This window comes from Hemiscyllium ocellatum, chromosome 10 (genome assembly GCF_020745735.1).
Source record: "Hemiscyllium ocellatum isolate sHemOce1 chromosome 10, sHemOce1.pat.X.cur, whole genome shotgun sequence".
Classification (NCBI taxonomy): domain Eukaryota; kingdom Metazoa; phylum Chordata; class Chondrichthyes; order Orectolobiformes; family Hemiscylliidae; genus Hemiscyllium; species Hemiscyllium ocellatum.
This window is the reverse complement of record NC_083410.1, coordinates 14,647,491-14,665,104: the sequence shown is the minus strand read 5'-3', so window position 1 is coordinate 14,665,104 and position 17,614 is coordinate 14,647,491. Positions and strand designations below refer to the sequence as shown.

General features: G+C 40.3%; 1 protein-coding gene across 3 annotated transcripts in view; it reads left to right on the top strand.

The window, feature by feature from the left end:
- tarbp1 (TAR (HIV-1) RNA binding protein 1) overlaps nucleotides 1-17,614 on the top strand; it is a 200,479-nt gene that overhangs the window by 32,673 nt on the left and 150,192 nt on the right. For all 3 annotated transcript variants that reach the window (XR_009645110.1, XM_060831275.1, XM_060831276.1), the window contains exon 9: nucleotides 3,976-4,065. Coding sequence is in view for 2 of the 3 variants with exons in the window: in XM_060831275.1 (XP_060687258.1) it covers nucleotides 3,976-4,065 (90 nt within the window). In the remaining variant the exon portion in view is untranslated. The remainder of the gene's footprint in view (nucleotides 1-3,975; nucleotides 4,066-17,614) is intronic.

Sequence of the window (17,614 nt, the reverse complement as noted above, 5' to 3'; positions counted from 1 at the left end):
AGTGAGTAGATTTGTGCAGTACAAGTGGACTTTGTATTTAAATTGTTTTTAGATCTAGGTTTGCAACTTAGTTCAATAACATTCCATCTAAATCGGAGGTTCTGTGTACACCAATCAGCATTCTAATGCATTGACATCTGTTTGCAGAAACCATGTCACTTGTGGACAGTGGAGGTCTGTACAATGGCAGAAAACATTATAGAAATGTAGGTGTTTGATATGGAGGAGTATTGAATCATCGACAAAGGCTGGGGGTAGAATGTGGTAATCAGTTGGAGATTTACATGTCTAATGTCATGAGACTTCACGGCATGTGGAATCAATGCTAAAGACTCTCATGGCTGCAGTTTCCTAACTGTATAACAAACTGCTTCCATCTCTGCTGGCTCTTGGTGGGATAGGGCATACCCATTGATAGTGTTGTCTACAATATTTGCTGATCATTTACCTGGCTGGCCTTGTTTACCGGTTGCTGAAAGTAAGCATGCAGGTGAAGAAAGAAACCAATCGTATATTGCTCTCCGTAGCAAGAGCATTCAAATACTGGAGCATGGATGTTTTGCTACAATTTTACAGGGGTCATTCCTGGAGAATTATGTGCAGTTTTGGTCTCCTCATCTGTGAAAATGTGTTTTGACTATGGAAGAACTACAAGAAAGGTTTACTCGGCTGATTTCTGCATGGCAAGATTGACGTATGAAAAGCGACTTGAAGGGTCACTGGACTCCTTCAAGAATCGCAGCATCAATTCTGCTTTTCTTTCTAACAATGCTTCCAGCGTTTCTTCAGCATTTTCTGTCTGAGGCCAAAACATTAATGTTTTCAAGGCTGAGTTAGATATAGTTCTTCAGACTGAAAGAATTAAGGGATTGAGGGAGAAAGTGGAGCAGGGATTGAGTATTCAGTGATGGAGCAGGCTCCAGTTATGCATGTGAGCACATGTGCACGCAGTCTTAATTTGTTGCTAAATTCAAGATAAAATACTGTTCAAAATTTTGAATTTCGAGTAAAGTAATGTAGATGTCATCAGCAATGCTGAAAATGTGTTGCTGGTTAAAGCACAGCAGGTTAGGCAGCATCTCAGGAATAGGGAATTCGACGTTTCGAGCATAAGCCCTTCATCAGGAATGAGAGAGAGACTCTCTCTCATTCCTGATGAAGGGCTTATGCTCGAAATGTCGAATTCCCTATTCCTGAGATGCTGCCTAACCTGCTGTGCTTTAACTAGCAACACATTTTCAGCAGTCATCAGCAATGCTGTCAAGCAGCAGTTGCTTAGCAATAACCTACTCGCTGATACCGGGTTTGTGATCCAACAGGGCGACTCGACTCCTGACCTTATTACAACTTTGGCTCAAACGTAGACAAAAGAGCTGAATTCTAAAGGAGAGGTGAACATGTGCCCTTGCCATATTTGACAGAGTGTGGCATCAAGGAATCCTAGCAAAGCTCGAGTCAGTAGAGGTCTGGAGAGAGGAAACACTCTGCTAGTTTGAGTTGTATCTCACACAAAGGAAGATGGTTATGATTTTGGGCGCCAGTCATCTCACCTCCAGGACCTCTTTCTGCAAGAATTTCTCACCCAACCATGTTTGGCTGCTTCATCAATTAGCCTCTCATCATTATAAAGTCAGAAATGCGGTGATTACTGATGATGGCAGAATGATCAGCAACATTTGTAACTTCCCAGATTTTGAATCCGTCCATGTCCAAATGCAGCAAGACCTGGACAACATTCAGATTTCAACTGACAAGTCACATTATTCCCACACAAGTGTCAGGTAATGAGAATCCAAACAAGTGAGAATCTAACCATCAGCCTCTTAATATTCAATGGCATTACTATCATTGGATCCCCCATCATCAAAATCCTGGGGTTACCAGAAACTGAACTGGACTAGCCAATATAAACGCAGTGGCTACAAGAACAGGTCCAAGGCTAGGGATCCTGCAGTGAGTAACTCGCAACCTGACTCCTCAATGCTGACCTGATTTCTACAAGGCACAAGTTACTTGCTTGAATGAGTGCAGCTCCAGCAACATTGAAGAAACTTCATGCCACCAGGAGAAAGCAGCCATCTTGAGTACCACCACATCTACAAACATTTACTTACTTCACCATCAACAGTCAATAGCAGCAGTGTGTACCGTCTTGAAGATGCATTGCAGAAATTCTCCTTAAACATTGGATAACACCACATAACACCACATAGCAGGTACATTGGAGTTCTACCCCCTGCAAATTCCCCTCCACCCTGATTTGAAAATATCTCTCAGCTCCTTCAGTATTGGTACGTCAAAATCTGGAATCATTCCCTAACCATTGTGTATGCACCACAAAATGGATTGCAGCAGTTCAAGAAGGCAGCTTCCCACCACTTCCTCAAGGGCAATGAATGCTGGCTTATGCAGTAACACCTGCATCAAGAATGATGGGCATGACTTTACGGGACTTCAGATGATTGTTGAACTAAGCAATCTTTCAATGTATAATTTTTCAAAATATAGAATATTTGAGGCATTTTCTTTTGGTAATATTTCTGGACAGAGATAAAAGGAAAAATGGGGAAGACATATCAAGCCTAAAATTTCAGCAGTAGGCTAAAGTGATTCAAACTAGTAAGATTTTGAAATGATGGAATTTGAAAGCCTAGAGGATTTGTAACTGAGTAACTTGTATGGATCCAGTTCTATCTAGAGTAGAGTGTCAAGCTCTGGAATGAAATTTCGGCTTGCATTTTTCTCTTTATTCTTTCATACAATGTGGCTGTCTCTGGGAAGCTAGCATTTTTTGCTCACCCTTCATTGCCCTTGAACTTTCTTGGCCATTTCATAGGATAGTTGAGTCAATCACACGTTTTGGGTCTGGAGTCACACTAAGGTCATACCAGCCAAGAGCATGAATGAACCAATTGAGTTGTTAACAGTAGATCATGGTCTCTATTTGTGGTCCCAGCCTTTAGATCCAGATCTCAATTAATTGAATTCAAATTGCACCAGTTTTCCCAGGATTCCTAGTCCAATGTTATTATCATGACACCATTGTCTTCCCCTAGTCTTGTCAGTATTTTGAAAAGTCATAATATTGGGAGGTAAAAGTGTCTTAGTTCTAGTCATCTCTTAATTTTGTCCCTGACCATACTACCTTGTTTCTTTGGATGAAATTCCATCTCCCCGTTGATCTGTTTTGATTTTGAGGATTTGATTTGATACTCCAGATTTAAGGCAAAATGTGAAAGCTGTAATTTTATTTGTCTGCTTAAAACAATTGTTCTAGTTTGTAAGTTGTGTGACAAGGCTGCTCCTTTAACAAGGTTATGCTGTCCTTGGCTTTTTTCCCCTGAGATTGTAAAGGACACAGACTCCGAAAAGTCAGGGGTTGAAGGGTTTTAGGGCCAATTTGTTTATAGCTAACGGATGCTGCCTCAGGCAGATGGTTTAAAAAAATTTGTACAATGAAAGGGGAGTGGTCAGTTCTCCAGGCTCAGCTTTTTTTCTGGTGATTTGGGTTTTAAGTGGTGTGGAAAAAAGCTGCTGGGCGCAAAGAAGCAGGTCCAGGTTGGTACTCTCTCTCTGACTTCTGTCCTGCAAGACTGTTTGATTTTGCCTTTTATGCCAAGGGTATTTCTGGGGATTGCTACAAATATTTGGAACAGCATCATTAAGTTGGGATGATCTGTTGGGTTTTTGGAGAGGTTAAGTTATTCGGTATTCTGTCTTTCTGTGTTTCATTCAGTAATCTTGTAAATAAATTCTGTTCTGTTTAAAACTAAGTGGTGTGACCAGCAGCATTTCTCCTGGAATATCCGTGTTACACTTGCTTAAAACAACTAGCAAAGTTAGGGTCTGGGCTACCTTTGTGAAATGTTTTGAGGGTCTGTCCTAGCCCATAACACTTGTCACTGTAATGCAGTTAAGATGTAGTTTCTGCTACCAAAGATAAAAACAAATCTAAATTTCTTTTTGCCCTCCTAGGAAAGAGTAACACTGTCTGACATTTCAAACTTCTTGGCATTCATTCGAACTGAAGAGGCTTTATCTCGGGGTACTAATTTGTGGATGGAGGTAGGAGAAAAACATCTGATGGTGGAGTTGATCCATATGTCTGATTTATATCTGAAGTTTTATAATTGATTTTGGTGCTTTATAGATTTTAATTTTCTTCAGAGAGAGGGGAATTTGTACTTGCTCTGAATGTTTAAATTTTTTAATATAGTATTTATCATAAAATGCACTGGTACTTATTAATATGGTTAGGTACATGTTGGGAATTGCATACTGATTGGGGTTCAAGGTATTTTGATGACATGACATGTGGTTTAGCTGGCTGAGAGCCAGGTTTTCTTGCATTCGAGTCCAAAACAACTAGTGCGCTAATTTCACCTTTCCTAACTTAGTCTTGCATTTCTAGTTATAATGCAGACCGCTGAGCATTAGAGGTGGCCATGTTAATTGTCAGTACATTGATTCTGTCTCTAATGGTTCAGTCTGTCATTAAATTGTATAGATAGAGAATTGGCTAATGGATAGGAAACAGTGAGTGGGATATGGTTTTTTCGGGTGACTTGGGACATTACACAAATCAGGGCTAGGACTGCAACTGTTGATAACATATGTTTATAAATTGGACGAAGGAAGCAAAGGCACTGTACCCAAAATGTTCAGATGACTCAAAAATATGTGGAAAGGCAGGTCGAGTGGGATACAAACAGTTTGCAAAGAGATATTCATGGGCTAAGAAAGTGAGCAGAAAATTGGCATACGGGGTATAATGTGGGAAAACGTGAAGTTCGTTTTGGAAGGGAGAACAAAAGAGTATCATTTCAATGGAGAAAAACTGCAGAAAACTGCAACACAAAGGAACTTGGAGGTACTCTGTGTGAAGCATAACACTAGCACACAAATGTATTGAGGAGTCTATAATACAATCCCAATAAGGTGATCGTCCTTCTTCTATTTATCAGTTCCACTCACATACTATTTCCTTATATATTTTTCTTTTAAAATATGATCCAGTGAGACAGAAGTACTTTAAGGCGTTTTTTGTTATAGTGAGCTGGTTTTACAAAATGATGGACTGAATATTTGATGCTGCCCCTGAGATCAAACTGTCAGCTGTTATATGATACCAGGTAGAATTCATCAATTTAGCTGCCAAAACTATGGAGATCTTCCTGTACTACAGCTACAAAGATAAATTATCTGCAAACTCTCCTTTTTTTTATCTCTTCTGTCTTTTATCTTCCTGTCAATGATATCCTGTTTGAATAGCTGGTGTATCAGATGATTCTAAGGTCAGAACATGAGCAATGCAAGCTGCATGTGTTTTCAACTAAAGCGCCATTTGGAGGTAGTCAGGGTTTTTCCAGATGCTTTTGGCCCATTCTGTGGTTTTGTAATGCAGGACCATGGAATGTCATTTACTTATTTTATTTATGGATAAAAGGGTGAACTGCTCACAAATATGTAGTATCTTCTGTGAATTTGAATTTCATGGAGTAATAGCAAACTAGACTAAGTGCAAAGGATAAAACTAATCTTTTAAACCTTCAAATTCTCACTTCTGTTGTCAAGTTGCAAATTTATCTGAACTGATTGAGAGATTTGTGCTGAATTGTTTGCATTTTTTTTGTAGATATTTTTATTGAAATTTAACATTTTTGCAAATTTACAAAAATAAACAAAACTCTCAAATACAAACATTGATGTACAATTAAATTATATATACAATAGTCATAATTTAACAAAGAAAAGAGAAAGAAAGAAAAGAAAAAAAGAAAAAAAAAGAAACGAAAAAAGAAAGAAAAAAAAACTCAACTTTCTACTAATCTAACCTATAACTAACCAGAGTGTATACCTAAGTCTCTTACATGCTCGGAATGTATAAACATCAAATATAATAAAACCCGTATTCGCGCAGGATTCCTCTCCCAAGGGGCCCCGGAGCAGCCCGGTCTGAAATCTTCACTAAATAAAAGCCCTTGTTAGGATAGCCGAAATATCTGCATTTATATAATTCAAAAAGGTCTGCCATATTTTATAAAATAATTCAGTCTTTCGGTGCACCATATTTGTGAGGAAGTCAAGGGGGATATATTCCATAATTAATCTGTGCCAATTTGAAAGTCCAGGGGGGCCCTCAGCCACCCAGTTCACCAAAATATTTTTCCTTGCACAGAAAGAGAGAATAGAAAATAGTCTCTTCCCATGCATATCCAGAGATGAGAGGTTCGAAAAGCCCAAAAGGAGAGATGCAGGGTCCACCCTAATTTCCGTTCCTAAAATTTCTGTCAGGGTATTTGCCACTTGAGTCCAGTATCTGCGGACTTTCTGACAAGTCCACAGACAATGTACAAGAGTACCCACCTCTATTTTGCATTTAGGACACATTAGAGATGCTCCTGCCTTAAATTTTGCCAGTCGAGCCGGAGCTATATGGGCCCTATGAAGTATCTTTAGTTGGATAGCCTGAGTTCTGTTACAGATAGCAATTCTTCTAGCATTTTCCCAAATGTCATTCCACATATCCTCAGAGATTTCTAGCCCCAAGTCCTGCTCCCATGTTTTAAGCAGGTCATCCATGTCTCCTGAGACTCCATCATGTAGCAAATGGTATATAGTACTAACGGAGGATGCCCCCGCTGGTCGTAAGACATTACGTTCTCTGTCTGATTTATAAAGACTATCTATTAATGTAGTCTTCCTCTGTATATAATCTCGAACTTGGAAGTATCGAAAGAGATCTCCATTAGGTATTCCGAATTTCAGACGCAGCTGCTCAAAGGACATCAGGATCCCATCTTTAAATAGGTCCCCTAAGCATGAGATGCCCCTGGATCTCCAGAGTTTAAAGGTGGCATCTGTAATCCCCGGTTGGAATCCCCATGCGCCTACTATTGGTGCATGGGGGGATGTTTTATGTGAGTTACCCTCATTTTGCCGCATTATATTCCAGGCCTTAATTGTGTTTAATATTATGGGATTTTTACAGTGGTCTGTAATGATTTTCCTCTTATCTGAAAATAAAAGGTTAATAAGTGGGTATTTTACTTGGGAGGCTTCGATATCCAGCCAAATTGATTGTGGATCAGATGAAACCCAATCAGCTATGTAACTTAGTAGGGAGCTTAACTGATATTTCCTAAAGTCTGGGAAGTCCAGTCCTCCCCTTGCCTGTGGAAGCTGTAGCTTCTTCAGCTTAATAAGGGGCCGTCTATGGTTCCAAATAAAGGAGCCCAACCAGCCATATAATTTACGTAGGGCTAGCCTTGGCAGCATCAGCGGGAGCATTCTCATAGGATATAAGAGACGGGGCAGAACATTCATTTTAATTAATGCTATTCTCCCTAGCCAGGAAATCGGAAGGTCTCTCCATCGCTGGAGGTCCTGCCTTATCCTTTCCATTAATTGTACAAAATTAGCCCTATACAGCTGATCAAATACTGGCGTGATAAAAATACCTAAATATAAGAAGCCCTCCAGGGACCAACGGAAGGGAAAAGGGGATCCGTCCATTAAGTGGGGTATCATAGCCAGACCACCCATTGGCATGGCTTCCGATTTTGAAAAATTAATTTTATAGCCTGAGAATGCACTAAATGTATTAATAACTTGAATTAGAGGAGGCACTGACATTAAAGGATTACTGAGGAATAAGAGAACGTCACCTGCATAGAGGGTAATTTTGTGTTTACCTGTACCAATCCTCGGGGCCGTTATATTAGGATCAGTCCGGATGGCTTCTGCTAATGGTTCGATTATCAGTGTAAACAACAATGGTGAGAGAGGACATCCTTGACGGCAGCCCCTACCCACACTGAAGCCATCCGATCTTAACCCATTAGTAATAACAGCTGCTTTGGGGTCATTATACAGTGTTGAAACCCATTTGGTAAACACCTGTCCAACACCAAACCTTTCCAATGTGTAAAATAAATATGACCATTCAACCCTATCAAATGCCTTTTCCGCATCCAATGAAATTACTACTCCTGGTATCTTTCCCTGATGACAGGCTTGGATCATATTCAAGACCCTTCTGATATTATTGGATGATCTGCGGCCCTTAATAAATCCCGTCTGGTCCTCCTTTATAATATATGGCAGTACCCTTTCTAGTCTTAGTGCTAACATTTTTGAGAGAATTTTAAAGTCTACATTTAGTAAGGATATTGGTCTGTAAGATGCACAATCTTCTGGGTCTTTTCCTTTTTTGAGGATAAGAGAAATATTTGCTTCTTTCAGCGTGGGCGGGAGACAGACCTGACTATGCGCAAAATTATACATATCCATAAGTGGGTCAACCAATATTCCTGTAAATTCTTTATAGAATTCAGCTTGAAAACCATCCGGGCCCGGTGCTTTTCCGCTCTGAAGTTGCCTAATTGCCTCAAGTATTTCTTGGACTGTTAAAGGGGTATTTAGGGCCGACACCTGTTCCGGAGTCAGGCCCGGGAAGGTCAAATTTTTAAAAAATGACTGCATCCTCCTAATCCTATCTTCACAATCCTGCGATCTATATAGTTCAGAATAAAATTCTTTAAAGGTCGCATTGATCTTTTTATGATCATGAGTCAGGGTACCTGTACTTTCCTTGATGGTCGGAATAGTTTGAGGGGCTTTCTTTTTCTTTGCAAGAAATGCTAAGTATCTACCCGGTTTGTCGCCATATTCATATAATCTTTGTTTCGCAAATAATATTTCCCTTTTAGCCGTTTGAGTAAGCGCGGTGTTTAAAGCTGTCCTAAGAGCTGTAATCCTCTGCAATTTTGTGATAGAAGGTCTATCAGCGTATGCTGTTTCGGCTGCTTTTAGGCGAGCTTCGAGCAGACGCTGTTGCTCTCCCTTCATTTTCCTCTGGGTCGCTGAATAGGAGATGATCAAACCTTGTGCATAAGCTTTGATGGTCTCCCACATCATTGACGGATTGCTAGCTGTACCAGTATTAATTTCTAAAAAAGTTTTAAGTTCTTGGGAGAAGTACTTTAAAAATTTGCTATCTTTTATCAGGAAGGGGTCCATACGCCAATGCCGAGCAGATGTCCCATTGTTCTTTACCTTAGTTTCCATGTATACAGCGGCATGGTCAGAGATTGCTATAGTACCTATTTTACAGGTTGCTATAGAGTTTAGAAAAATCGATGGGGCAAAAAACATATCAATTCTTGTGTGACATTTATGTGGATTAGAGTAGAAAGAAAAATCTCTACCCTGTGGATGGAGACATCTCCATACATCTACCAATCCTAATTCTTTATTCAGGTCCGCCAGTTGTCTAGATCTGGGAGATACTCCAGCGGCACTCTTGGGAATCCTGTCTATTTCCGGATCCATAATACAATTAAAGTCTCCCCCTATAATTGTATGACGGGCACCAAAGGCCATCAGTTTTGAAAAAGCTTCCGTTATGAATTTAAAGGGGTGTGCCGGGGGGCAGTATACATTTAAGATCCCATATTCCTCTCCATTTATGAGGGCTTTAATCAAAATATATCGTCCAGATTCGTCTTTTATCTGATTTAGAATTTTCAAAGGGAAGTTCTTCCGGACAAGGATAACGACTCCCCTGCTTTTTGAATTAAAAGAGGAAAAAAAGGCCTGATCAAATCCGCCCTGTCGTAATTTTAAGTGTTCTTTATCCGACAGGTGTGTCTCCTGTAGGAGAGCTATATCAACTCTCTCCTTCTTAAGATTTGATAATATTTTCTTCCTTTTAACTGGCGAATTACTCCCCCTGACATTCCAGGTGCACCACTTAACCGACTGTTCAGCCATAATCATCTGGACAGATCCGAGACCCCTCGGGAGGGGAAACCCTATCTAGAACATCCCGAGCATGGAGCATACAAGATTTACAAAAGTAAAGATTCTCTGATACACTCAAAACAATATAACAAAAAACTCTTTCTAAGTATAAAAAATATAAAACATTCCGAATTGGAGATTTTCTCCCTTGTTCCCAGGGAGCGTCACTTCCTCTCCCACAGTCCATCTTACCCTCTTCCAACCAGTGCCCCACCCTTGACCCAGGTGTTCCTCAATAAAATGAGGAGAATTCAAATATAATATAAAGCTAGAGTTAACAGTGAACACCCCACCCCCACCCACACCCACATCTAAATATATTTGGGAATATTAATACCATATATAACTATAAGATTGCAATCTCAACATGTAATACTTAAATATAATACCACAAAATAACAGGGGAAAGAAAAACAACCCTGCTCCTAAAAACAGAAGTAAAATAGAATAAGGTAACCACATCTCCCCATCAACATTAACCAAACGCCCCAACATATATATATACATACACACATAGGGGGAAAGATAAGAAAAGATGAAGGGATGTAAACCAAAATAATGGGAAAGGCAGACCAGCGTCCACAATCTTTTACAGTTTATTTAAGAGAGTCCAAGAATTCCTTAGCCTTCTCCGGTGATCCGAAGTTATATATGGATCCTTCGTGGCTAAGGCGTAGCGTCGCTGGATAGCGTAAGGAGTACTGGATATTTAAGTCCCTTAAACGCTTCTTCGCCTCATCGAATGCCTTCCTCTTTCGGACCAAAGCTGGGGAGAAGTCCTGGAACAGCATGATCCTGGATCCTTTGTGGGTCATAGCTTGGGGATCTTTTCCCAGATTTCTTGAGGCTTCCAGGAGCATCTGCCTCTCCCTATAGCTCTGCAGCTGGAACAGGACCGGGCGTGGGCGCTGAGTTGAGCCGGGCCCACGTACTGTGACCCGGTAGGCCCATTCTACCCTTACCTGGCCTGATCCATTATGCAGATTTAAAAGTTGTGGCAGCCAATGCTGTAAGAATGCTGTCAGCTGACCTCCCTCTTCCTGCTCGGGCAGGCCCAACAACCGAATATTTTTTCTACGACATCGATTTTCGAGGTCATCAATGTGGTTTTCTAGGTTCTGGACTCGATTCTCGAGAAAACGGATGTGGTCGGCTGTTGATTTTATCCCAGTCTCTGAGGCTGCGGCCTTCGACTCCACCTCTCTGACTCGGCATTCCAATTCCTGAATATCTCTGCCCTGCTTCTGCAGCTCGGCTGATAGTGCTTCTCTGCTCTGCCGAGACTCATCGATAAAAGCATCAATCTTCGCCTCCCACCTGGCAAACATCTCCTCAAAGCTCATCTTCATTGGTAAATCTCCTGAAGTAGCTGAAGACACCTTTGCTGCAGCTGAAGAGGGAGAGGGTGGGGGAGGGGTCCCTGCTTTCTTAGAGCCGCCTGTTCCCTTCCCTTTACTCATTTTCCAGCTAGTATTAGACTATTTAAATGTACTAATAGGTAACTATTTTAAGGTTAACAACTATTATAAATGGTTTAGTGAGTGTGGTGGGGGTGGATAGCCCACTTTTCCCAAGTTTTGGGTAGAGCACTGTGGACTCAGTCTTGCTGGGTCACCGCCATCTTGGATCCCCCGTTTGCATCTTTAATTAATTGAACAGGTTTGACAAAACCTTTCATTAAAAAGAAATTTTTGGCACGGGTTTTCTTCTCAAATTTTGCAAATAAATATTAAACTAGGGGATTGTAAAATTGTGATTTAACAGTGGTAAAGGGGAAATCGAACTTAATTTTGGTTACTTACATTATAGATTGTGTGGGTGAGAAGAATAATATACCACTGGTTCAAAGGCCAGTAACTAAATTTGCTTAAATTTAGTTCTGTGGTTAACAAGATGGTTAGATTGTTTTTGTTATTTATGTATTTTGTATTTCTATTCTATAAAATATGCTACATATGTTACGCAGTGGGGTTGTGCCTCAAGTGGAAATGTTCCCACCTCGGAGTGTGACGATGCCACTCCTTTAACAAGGTAATGCTGTCCTTGGCATTTTTTTTCAGAGAGGTCATTAAAGCAGCGATTCTAAAATGTCTAGGTTTGAAGGGTTTTAGGGCCAATCTGATTTTCACTAACAGATGCTGCCTCAGGCAAAAGGATTTCAAGATTAAAACAATACTTGTACAATGAAAGGGGAGCGGCCAGTTCTCCCAACTCAGCTTTACTCTGGTTTCGTTGGATTTTAAGTGGGGGAAATAGCTGCTGGATTCAAAGAAGCAGGCCCACATTGGTACTCTCTCTTTGACTTCTATCCTGTAAGACCCTGTGTTTGATTTTACCTTTTGTGCCAAGGGGTGTTTCTTGGGATTGTTGCAAGTATTTGGAACAATATCATTAGATTGGGATAATCTGTTGGGTTTTCAGAGCGGTTAAGTTATTTTGTAGTTTATTCTCCTTTTTGTTTGTTTCATTTGGTAATCTTGAAAATAAATTCTATTTTGTTTAAAACTAAGTGGTTTGACCAGCAACATCACTTCTGGAATATGTATGCTACACCTGCTCAAAAGAAAGTTAGGGTATGGGCTACTTTCTTGAAATGTTTTGAGGGGGCCTTGCCTGCTCCATAATACTGAGCCAGAATTTCAAATCCCACTCCAGATGTTCATAGCCAAAGAAAGTATGCTCACTAAACAGGTTGAGCATCAACCTGTAAATTCTTCTAGTACAAGCTATTGACAGCAATAATAGCAGTAGAGATTCCTGGTTAGCCATGTGATAGAGAAAAAACTTGAGTCTCTACCATTACCACCCATAGTTACAGGCCACAGCATGAATGTCAAAGTGTTTCTCATAGCAACAGCTCTTTGAAGAGTGGATTTGTATTGGCTGGAGAACTGATGTGGTTCAGATTGGTACCAGCACTGGATTTGATTCCCATTCCAACTCGGATGGATTTGAGACCTGCTTTCTTGGTCTATGCTTGATAGAAATTGTGGGGCTGTGGACCAAACTGTCTTTGGGCAGAGAATTTGAGAATGAAATGTTTGTCTAAAATCACCTATTGGAAATACACCACTGAGATGAAAAATATACTGAAACATTAACAAAAACATTTGTTATTTATGAGGACAAGTAGTTTCAGACGTATGCTTCTGCATGTTCGATTGTGTAGGAAAAGCAGCTCATTCCTTTTAATGGCATGATTTCAGGTGGTCACCGGTATAAAAGTATGTTTTTGTTTGGATTTATAAAGTCCGTAGGTGTCACTATATTTCTCAGTTAACTCCCAAGTCTGCAGCACTGCATTGATGAAAAGAAAGATCCAACTTACTTGGATCATTTCCCAATCTTGATCAAGAATTGCACATTCAGGTCAGTAGGCAAGTTTCATGTGTGGTCTGTGCCAAGTTCTGCTAAGAGTCCCAAACCCTGCAAAATAAAGCTTGTAGTTCTTGTAGTTTATTTAATCTAGGGAATTAATGTGTGATCTGATTATGAGTTCTCCTAGATGATTGAAGGATTTGATTTTTTAGCTAGAGATTGTTATGGACTAGGCCAGACCTCCTCAAAACATTTCAAGAAAGTAGCCCAGAACCTAACTTTGCTAGTTATTTATGCAGGTGCATAGTGGATATTCCAGGAGTGATGCAGCTGGTCAAACCACTTAGTTTCAAACCAAACAGAATTTATTTACAAGATTACCAAATGAAACACAAACAAAATAGAACAGAATACTGAATAACTGAACCTATCTGAAAACGCAACAGATTATCCCAGTTTAATGATGCTGTGCCAAATACTTGCAACAATTCCCATAAACACTCCTTGACAAAAGGAAAAATCAAACACAGGATCTTAGAGGAGAGATGTCAGAGAGAGAGAGAGAGGATCAACATGGACCTGCTTCAAAACTGACTGCTTTCAGTGAACAGCGAGACTGCTAAAACGAAACTAAACCAGAGAAAACTGGACTGGGAGAACTGGCCATGCCCTTTTCATTGTACAAGTAGTTTTTAAAAAAATACTTGAAACGATTTTGCCTGAGGCAGTATATGTTCATTATAATCGAATTGGCCCTAAAACCATTCAAACCTGAACATTTTGAAGTCTCTATCTTTACAACCTTCTGAAAAATAAACCAAGGACAACCTAACCTTGTTAAAGGAGCAGCATCATCACAAGATACAATGTTTCTTCCAAGTGGTGAATCCTGAGCAGGAAGATAAAACCTCCATATTACGGTCATTTAGAGGTGATGTCAGGAAACATATCTTTACACAAAGGATTCTGAATACGTAGAACTTTCTCAAAAAAATGCAGCTGCACGATTAATTTGAAATATTATAACTGAGATTAGCAGCATTTTGTTAGACAGGGTTGCAGAACTAGCATAGATACGTGGAGTTAAGACATATGGCAAAACAAGCTCATGGGGCTGATGGCCTACTTCTGTTCCAATATTCTTTTTAATATTAGTCCGTGGTACTACAGCCAACCTCCAGAGCTGTTGGTTCCACGTTTGAGTAAAAGCAGAAAAATAACAATGGCCGTTGCTTTGTTAACTGGGAGCAGGAGCTATGATTAACTTCTGACTTCTTCTGTGAGGGTAACAGCAGTGAGGTGCTGATGTCCAAGAAGGTTTGGAGCAATATAATAAATGGCGTAAGGCACTTGGTCCATTTAGTTTGCAGATTCACGCAAACTTGCTACCAGTAAGGTGAGTCTGTGTTTAACAATCCAGTCATACCATTTTGTTCCTGCTGGTGGTGCTGCTGATCTGCTGATCATGATTATGCTCAGTGACACCATCAGCAGGAACTGGAAGGCACTGCAGCTCTGGAATACAATGCCTATAATTCTCTACTCATCCCCCTCCCACCAGAAAAAGTTCTACATGCAGTGTATTGATGCAAAATGGAGTATAATGGACAATATTTTATACAAGTTTATAATTTCTGTTTTGTTCAGTACTTTAGTCACATTCTCAAATTGCCTCCAAGAAACAACTGTATTTAGATTTATGATTTGGAGATGCCGGTGTTGGACTGGGGTGTACAAAGTTAAAAATCACACAACACCAGGTTATAGTTTAACAGGTTTAATTGGAAGCGCACTAGCTTTCGGAGCGACGCTCCTTCATCAGGTGATTGTGGAGGGCTCAATCGTAACACAGAATTTATAGCAAAAATTTGCAGTGTGATGTAACTGAAATTATACATTGAAACATTGATTGTCTGTCAATGTATAACTTCAGTTACTTCACACTGCAAATTTTTGCTATATATTCTGTGTTACGATCGAGCCCTCCACAATCACCTGATGAAGGAGCGTCGCTCCGAAAGCTAGTGCGCTTCCAATTAAAGCTGTTGGACTATAACCTGGTGTTGTGTGATTTTTAACTTTGTATTTAGATTTAGATTACTTACAGTGTGGAAACAGGCCCTTCGGCCCAACAAGTCCACACCGACCCTCCAAAGAGCAACCCTACACTTGCCCCTTCACCTAACACTACAGGCAATTTAGCATGGCCAATTCATCTAATCTGCATATCTTTGGATGTGCCCTATTAGTGGCACAGTGGTTAGCACTGCTGTCTCATAGCACCTGGGACCCGGGTTCAATTCCAGCCTTGAGCGACTGCCTGTGTGGAGTTTGCACGTTCTCCCCATGTGTGCATGGATTTCCTCCGGGTGCTCCACTTTCCTCCCACAGTGCAATGATGTGCAGGTTAGGTGAATTGGCCATGCTAAATTGCCCACGCATTCAGGGATGTGTAGGTTAGGTGCATTGGTTAGCGGAAATGTAGAGTAATAGGGCAGTGGAATGGATCTGGGTGGGTTACTCTTTGGAGGGTCGGTGCAGCCTTGTTGGACCAAATGGCCTGTTTCCACACTGTAGGGATTCTATGTATTGGTTATTTGATCACCATAAATTTACGACCCAAAAAAGTCTTGCTTTTACATTGTGCATTTCTCAACTACAGGGTATCTCAAGCACTTTGCAATTCATATAGTAATGTTGGATTGTTCAACAAGATCAAACAGACAGCAATGTGATATTTAAACCATAAGATATAATTGTAGTATTAGGCCACTCTGCCCATGGAGTCTGCTCCACCATTTGCTCATGGCCGATATTTATCTGAAGATCATTCTCCTGCCTTCTCCCCTGGATGCCCTCACCAATCGAGAACCTGTCTGTCTCTGTCTTAAATACACTCAATGTCTTTGCTATAGGCCATTGCAGAGGCTATGAGTTTCACAGATTAACCACCTTCTGACTGAAGAAATCCTGCTTGTCTCAGTTCTAAGGGATTACTCCTTCAATCTGAGGCTGTGTCCTCGGGTCCTAGTCTCTCCTACTAGTGGAAACATCTTATCCATGTCCATTCTATCCGGCCCTCTCAATATTCTGTGAAGGTCTGCCTTCAATCTTCTAAACTCAGTTGAGTACAGAGACATTCCTGATGAAGAGCTTCTGGTCGAAACATTGACTCTCCTGCAGCTTGGATGCTGCCTGACTGGTTGTGCTTTTCCAGCATCACACTTTTTGACTCTGATCTCCAGCACTCACTTTCCCCTATTGATCCAGAGTCCTCAATTGCTCCTCATATGACAAACTTCATCCTGAATCATTGTTGTAAACCTCCTCTGGATCTCCTCCAAGGCCAGCACACCTTTTCTGAGATACAGGGCCACACTGCACACAGTATTCCAAATGCAGTCTGACCAGAACCTTGTTCAGCCTCAGCAGTATATCTCTGCTTTTGTTTTCTAGTCCTTTTGAAATGCATGCTAACATTGCATTTGCCTTACTGTCAATGAACTTGCATGTTAGAGAATCCTGAACTAGGATTCTGAAGTCTTTCTCTGTTTAGAAAATAATTGATTTCTGTGATGTGCATTGTGAAATAAACATTGGCCAGGACATAAGTAATAACTCCTCTGGTCCTCTTCAAAAAATGCCATCAGATATTTTGCATCTGACTGGGAGAATAGCCAGGACTTTGGTTTAATGCCTCATTGGAAAGATGTTTTCTCTGACATTGCAGTACTTCCTCAGTTGTGTTTAACAATGGGCTTTATTATCTTTTTTTGGAGTTGTAAAATGGCACTAAAAGTTTTACATTTTTGATCAAATACTATTGGAGAATTTCTTTGACCCGCTCTCACCAGTCATGTGAATGCGCTCCTGTGAAGAGTCTTAGTATGTTTTTACTGTTGAAAACCTGCCATGTTTATACATGTTGTAGGTTAATTGATTAAAATTGGTCAATAATCCAATGTTATTTTCTCATTTAACGACAATGATAGTAGAATGTGAACCAGATGAATTGGATTTTTTTTTCATTCAAGCAATTGCTGTATTCCTATTCTGTAAAGTGCATTGCTGCTTGAGGCTAAGCAAGGTCTTGGTTTGATGTTTCATACCAGGAGCTATTTATCCAACAATGTAGAATTCCTCTAATGTGGGCGTAATCTGTATGAGATTGTGCTTAAGACTCTGGAATAGGATTTGAGCCTGTGACCTTCTAATGAGGAAGGCATAATGTCTACAACTACTGGCTGAAACAAAAGGACTTTTCTTTGGACCAAGCAGAGCATAGACAATTTTTCCTGACATCAGTAGTTTGGTGATCAACACAGTATTGTCAAGGGGAAGTGATGTTTGACAAATTTCTTCACTTTTTTTGAGGATATCACTAGCAAGGTAGAAAAGGGGTAATCTGAGAATGCAGCATATTTTGGATTTTTGGAAGGCAGTAAATAAAGTGATGAAAGGTTGTTACTCAAGATTAGGGTTTCTGATTTTG